The following is a 6,846-nucleotide window of genomic DNA, read 5'->3' on the forward strand; positions in this document are numbered from 1 at the left end:
TGCCATACTGCCCCTAAGTCCACTGTAATCAGCCAAAATCCTTCTTAACCATACCTTTTTCCAGGAGCCTTTCCCCCCACCACCGTCCCTTGGTGTCTCTACACTTAGAGAAAGCCATAATACTATGGACACAGTAAGAAAATCCTGCCAACTCAGGACTGCAAGATTTGAGTAAGTGTTTAATTTCCACCTTCCTTCTGTTAAAAAAAGTACCTCACTTAACGTGACCAAACTCGGGTTGCCTGCTGGCTAGTTTCCAGCTGCACTGAGCCATTCTATTAGGAGCTACTACAGGCAGACCGATCTACAGTAGTCATTTGGACTAAATTTTTAAACTGGAAGCAACCCTGAGCGCAGCATCTTTTAACCCAAAGATGCCAAGTCCTTGACTAACTCCACATCTTTAAAAACTAGCAGCAGAGGTTCTCTCTGTGGGGAGAGCAAGGCTCCTGTTTTTGCAGGCATCACTACCTTCCCTTACCACAGTAAAAAAACTCATAGCTGCAGTCAGTTCTGATCAGATTCCAGCTCATGTTTAGTTTACAGTGTAAGCTTGATCTCACACCAATGCTATTTTAATTTAACCAGATGGGAGAACATCACGTCTCTCTCTCTCTCTGTTTTAAACTGCAGGTTAAGAAAGACAGAGAATTGTCCTGATGTGTCACACACTAAAATCTACCATCCAAGAGCTAGTCCCAGTTTCTCTGAAGTTGGGACAATGAGAAATTAGCTACTTTCATAGAGGTGACACCGTCTTTAAAGGCTGCAGCTTCTCCAGTCACACTGAGATTGATTCAGTGCATGATTTACAGCTGTATTATGAAAGCTGGACACATTCTTTAAACATTTAAAAAGCAGCATCTGCCCACTGATCCTCCTTGCCTCCATACTGGAAGTCATGTTCACATTAAAAAAATAAAATTAAAAAAAAAGGCGGGGGTGTGGTGTGTGGGGGGGTGGGGTGTGACACAAACCCTAGCAGAACATGGCTCTGTAGAAGTGAATTGGGGTTGCTGCTCCTACTAATGGATAAAACATTAAATTACAGAGCTTTCTGTGAAACCCCAGCACGCTAGAAATGACCGATCCCAGGTGTAGCACACCCCTTGTCCGCTTTCCAAGCTCTGCCAAACCTCCACGGCTGCTATCCTTCCCCAAGCGCACACAGTCCTCTCCTTTTGCTTTTGCAGTCCTTTGATCCTTTTATCCCATCTGACTGTTAATTGCTGACATGTATCAACCTCACCATTAAGTGCTGCCTCATTAACTTCACCGGTTTCACCACCTCTCTGCCATGTGATTAATTAGCCCACTGTGCTGCCACATGGCCAACCCGGCCTGAATCTGATGCATCGGTGGCGCCTGCCTAGCCCGCCATCACTTGCAGAGGTCCTCCTCAGGCCTCGAGAAGGTCCCGGGGGCATCTGCACCACCCCTTCCCCACCACCCCGGCACCCGCAGCCGCAGGGAACCCCTCCCGCCCTGGAGCCTCGGCAGCGAAGCCGCTGGCGCAGGCCGGGCGCAGGCGGGAGAAGCGACATGAGCACAGCGTGTTCTGGCGCTCCTCGCCCTGGCAGCTGCCGAGGAGCTGCTGCCTGAGGACATCCCTCCCAGGCCTGCGCTAATTTATGCCAGAAGTGGCTCTGGGCTCTCCGCAGAGACACAGCAGAAAATTTATGGGAGGCAGCGCGTGGAGCGAGGTGACGGGGACCGCACGGCTGCGGAGCCAGGGGTACCCCCCTGCTCCTGCCACCCGCCGGCTCTGCCTGCTCGCCCACCTGCCTGCTTCCCAGGACTGCTGTGGCCCCCTCCCGCTCCGGCGCCCACGCCACGGTGAGGGCGAGCAAGAGGCGAGCGTGAGGAGCAGCAACGGGAACACGCACAGATGCAGCTCATGGCGCCCGCGGGGCTCGACGCCGCGCCGTTCCCGCCGGCCTCCGCACACCGGCCGGCCGGCGCGCCGCCTGAACGGGCGAGGGTTTCCTCTGACATTTCCCCAGCGCCTCTGGCGGGATCGCCCGGCGTGAGCACGGAGCGCCCGGGAGGCCACGGGTGCCCCTGCGGCCCCGCCGCCCCAGCCGGGAGCGGCGCCCCCGGGCCGCCTCAGCCCTCAGCCCGGCCGGCGGCGGGAAACGCGCCGGGCCCGCCCCGCTGTCAAACAGAGCGCCCGTCGACAGCGTCGGCTCCCGCATCGGTCACAGAAGCGTGAGAAACAGCCCGAAATGCCACGGCGACAATTAAAAAAAATATTTTATTATGATTATGATTTTTTTTTTTTTTTTTTTTTTTAACACACACACACACCCCCGCCCCTCCCCTCGAAGCTGAGGGAAACCGGAGCCCTCTGGCGGGAAAGAAGCCACTGCCGAAGGGACGCGGCCCCTGGCTCGCCGCCAGGGGGCGCCGCGGTGCCGCCACCGCCGCGCCCGGCCCGTTCCTCGAGAGCGGCCGGGGCCGCGCCCGCCCGCGGCGGGACCCCCCTGCACCGGCCCCGGCACCCCTCGCCTGCCTCCACCCCCTCCCCCGCCTGCCCACGGACCCCCCGACGGACTCGGGACGCGTTTGAGCCGTAGCCGTCGGCGACCCCCACAGCCGAGCCCCGGGCACAGCCTCTCCCGGCCGCCCCTCCCCGCCCGGCAGCGCGCCCCGGGGGCACCCGGGTCCGCGCCGCCTGCGCGCATCGCCGCCGCAGGCAGGGCTCCCCGCCGGGCGCTGCGCCCCTCTCGCTCCTCCAAGTCTTACTCACTCCCTTTGGGAAGGAAACTTCCCCTTTCGCTCAGCCTCTTTGAGCAAAAAGCAAACACACACAAAAAAAACCCAAACAAAAAAAAAGCGGGGGACTGCGGTTACCCAACCAAAAACCTCCACAAAAAAAAAAAGATCCCAAACCCACCCGACATTTGCACTGTTCCATCCTGGGATGGGTTTCTGCAACACGTTTCAACACTCACGCCTTTTTTTTTTTCTTTTTTTTTTTTTTTTTTTTAAAAAAAAAAAAAAAAAGAAAAAGAAAAGAAAAGAAAAGAAAAGAAAAGCCATCGGGGCTTAATCCCAAAGCCAGTGCCCGCAGGGAGAGGGGGTGGCCGGGTAGGACGTGACAAGGGGGACAATGAGAGCTGGCCCCGGCCCTCGCCCGCTCCCCGTCGCCCCTTTGTGTGGGGACGGTGCCTGGGGGCCGGATGGAGGCTGCCCGCGGGGTCCCATCCCCTGCCGCGGGCATCCCGACCCTCTGCCGATGCCGCCTCCCCACACCCACCCACCCGCTTTTTCCCGCCGTCGAAACTCCCTTAATTCCTTCCACGATGCTCTCACTTTTTCTTTGTAAAACAAAGGCGAAATCCCCAGGAGCGGAGTGGGAAGGCAGTGCCCCTGCCCCAAGAAGCTGGCTGTGGGTGTAAAAGGGGGCGTTTTGCTCTACTGACCTTGTGATCCTCCTCCTCACCCACCGCCCCCCTTTCAGCAATGAAAATGTGGCTCAGAGGACGTCTGCTCTCCGTTTCCTCTGGAGAGATGCTGTCCGAGTACCTCAGCCCCGCTCTGCCCTGTGAGCAGCTTTCCAGGAACATCGGGGAGGAAAAAGAAAGAGGGGAGGGAAAAAAGAAAAAAAAAAAAAAAGAAAAAAAAAGATGGGGGGAATACACCAGAGCGGAGAAGACTGAGCGCACGCTTTTCCCAGCGCAAGAAAACCTGGTGGCCGGAGGAAAGGTCCATTCTTGTCGCTCCTGTAAGACGGGCGCTTTGTGTATTTAACACCCTCACGAAATAGCTTCCTCCTTTCTCCCTCCTGAGCCCCACCGCACACCAAGGTGCACCTCTACCTTCCCGGCCATTCAAACAACCAGTACCAAAGACTTCTTTCTGTCAGGGCTCCCACCCCAAAGTCTTTTATTTCCCAGTTTTCTTTGTTCTCCTCTTTGCACCAGGGGATTTTTGTGGGTCCCCGAGCATCCCTTCTCCTCTCCCCCCGCGTGTCGTTGAACTTACCCCAGGTTGTTTAAATTCACCAATCATCGCTATTCTCTCCCGCTCAAGATTTGCGGTTCAACTCTTTGTCCTAACAGGTACCAGCACTAAAACAATCGTCTTAAATCTTACACTAGGTGTTTGCTGGTAATCATATGTGAAGGCAAAAGAAAGAAGAAGAAAAAAAAGAACACAAAAAGCACAGAAAACCAACCCGCATTAAAGGAGTTATAGTTACCTTAAAAGGTAGCGTATTGCAGAGATTGCAAAAAATCACAACGTGGTGGCTAGGCTAGTCCAGAGATCCCAGTGGCCGCATGAAAGAGTAAATCCCCTCGTTAGTGCTGGAAAGGAGACGGTGGTTCCGGGGTCTCCCCTTCTCCCAGAGCTCGGTCTCCCCTCCCACCCCGCCGGCGAGCACCTGACTCCGAGCTGCGGAGCCTGAACCGAGTTGTGGGCAAAGGGAGCTCGCCTGCAAGTTCAAATGCGAGCCTCAGCCACCCATCATTATTATATCGTTGTACCGTCAGCGCTGCAGAGGAGGGGCGCTGGCTCGGGGAGAGGAGGGTTCACAAGCCTCCTTGCAATTTGCAAAGCTCCCGCAGCTGCTGGGCGCAGGAGAGCCCCCAGCGCCTGCCTCCGCGGAGCGGCGCGCCCCGGCCCCCCCGCCGCCCGCCCCCGCGCCCGCCAGCCCCGCAGCGCCCGGCCCGCAGCGGCCCCGCAAGCGCCGGGGAGCTCCGCAGCCCGTGCGGCGGGACGGGCCCCTCTGCTCGCCCGGCCCCGGCCCTCCGGAGAGGGGCAGGCGGGTGCGAAAGGCGCATTGTTCCCCAATTAAACAATTAACCGGGAAGAGAATGGAGAGACCTCCTCCGCCCTGGCTCCCGACGCCGGCTGAAATGGGGAAAGTGACTGGGACCGAAACCTCTTTTTCCTTTTTGCCTCCCCGATCTCAGCGGAGGCTGCAATGAAAGAACATAGTGGTGCTATGTTCCAAACTTCCCCAGCCGGTGCCAATTCACAGGCAGTCTCGCATCGGCAGCCTCCTGAGCCAAGCTTCTCCACCCTAGTTTTACGCATCTCCAGCCACTTTTCTTCCCCCCCCCCCGGTTTTTTTTTTTTTTTTTTTTTCAGATTAGACTCTGCGCTTGCTGTCCAAACCTCTCAGAGATTAAGTCATAAGCAGAAACCACCCTTTTACAAGGGACTTTCACCAACTAATAAAGGGTCTGCTGTGCTCCTCGAGCGGCTCCTTTCCTAAAATGTACCTATCTTGGCAATTAGCAGATGCTTAAGGCACCCTTAACCAGGCACAAAATGCTGGCAAGATCAGCAGCTCTGGCATGCTCCCTCTCAGAGAAGCGTGTGCCACAATCTCCCCTGCGCCAGGAAGGTGTAAACCTGGAGCCAGAAGAGAAAAGCCTGGAGAAATAGGTGTATCTCCTCACACTGCTCTGGGCATGTTTTTGTCAGCCCGCGGTACAACTGCTAGGAAGAGGCAGGAGTTTTCCTCCAGTGCCTCTCAGTGTTACTGTTCCAGCTACTCTGTCCCCAGAGTTATGCTGACAGTGAGTTTGAGACCAGCCCAAAGCCCTCATTTCCAAAGACAGCCCTCAGTGCCAAGTTGGAGGAGCTGGAGGTAAAAGAGATGACAGCCAAGCAGGGTGAAACGGAGACCTGGCAGCTTAAACCAGATCAGGTTTGTGCGAGCTGTGTCCTGGGTGTGAATGGAGCTGGTTCCGCTGTGAAATCCTTATCTCAGCTTCGCACAGAATGTCAGTCTTTCCTTCTTAAATAGGGTAAATCCACATTTGCTTACTTCCTAGCAAGGGCATTGAAGTGGGGATGATCCCCTTCTCCCATGTGAATGCAGACAGTGTGTAGCAAGCCTCCCTACCACTGCCACCCTTCTGGCACCAGTCCCTCCAGTTCTTCTTGCAGGGTTTGTCCCTACACAGCATGCGTGTCCCTTGGGCAATGCCCCATCGCAATAGACTGGACCTGCTCCATGCTGGGTTGTAGGTTTCATCCTTAAACCTTGTGCAGCAGAACTGTTGACAGATCCGAAACTCTGTGCTATCAAACAAGCACCGTATTTAGGCTTTCTGATGCAAATTCACACAAAAGTCACAGGAAAGGGGCTTGTCAGGCTTAACCCCCACTTTGCTAGGCTGTCCTTCCCTGCCTCACCATGTGTAGATGGCAAGCCTCACTGCTGAGGCTGTGGACACTTCCTCTGTAAAATAATGTGATGCAAGGAGAAAACTAACACTGAATTTCCCCAACATTTGTTCAGACAAGGCTCTCTCAGATGTACGGGGGTTTATGTGAGATGCACACTTAGGGCACTCTTCCCTCTCCCCGTACAATCTCAGCCACCACTCAGGCCGCAGATGAAACCCTCTGAGGACCCAGGCACATGGTGGGAATCCCTCTGGACAAATCTCCTCCTTTGCACCAGTCCCAGTGGCCCATTCCCTGTTCTAGATGAAGTGGTGGGACTTCTGCCACCATCCCGGGCCTTCAGGAAAGGAAGGGCAGGATGTACCCTGTGGCATCGGGTGTTTCCCCTTCTCCAAGCCACCCTCCAGGACAAATGGGGAACTCAAAAATGATCAGGCATCATGGTCAAACCGAAGGTAGCTCAGCTGTCCTCTCTAGCCTCCACAGGTCTTTCCAGCTCCATCTGTTCTTACTCTGCTACCTGCCTTGGCTTCAGTCAGGATGGGTGATCTTTAATAGAGCAGAAGCCACCTCTGCAGTCCTGGTCTTGCTTCTCCACCACCTTTTCACTCTCAGCCACTCGAGATTGAGCAACTGCTCCTGGCAAAGGAAGGAGAGCTGGTGACTCTGCTTGCCCGCCACTGCGTGGGGACATCTGCT

General features: G+C 55.6%; 1 protein-coding gene across 3 annotated transcripts in view; it reads right to left on the minus strand.

The window, feature by feature from the left end:
• Positions 1–4,615, minus strand: part of VCAN (versican) — a 117,898-nt gene extending 113,283 nt beyond the window's left edge. The window contains exon 1 of one of the 3 annotated variants that reach the window (XM_080372552.1): positions 4,205–4,615. Coding sequence is in view for 2 of the 3 variants with exons in the window: in XM_080372551.1 (XP_080228677.1) it covers positions 3,426–3,569 (144 nt within the window). In the remaining variant the exon portion in view is untranslated. Of the gene's footprint in view, positions 1–3,425; positions 3,595–4,204 lie in introns of those variants that run through there. The other 2 variants (XM_080372551.1, XM_080372553.1) reach the window with 2 other exon arrangements.
• Between the last annotated feature and the right edge of the window lie 2,231 nt (positions 4,616–6,846).

This window comes from Falco punctatus (assembly GCF_963210335.1).
Source record: "Falco punctatus genome assembly, chromosome: Z".
NCBI classification, from domain to species: Eukaryota; Metazoa; Chordata; class Aves; order Falconiformes; family Falconidae; genus Falco; species Falco punctatus.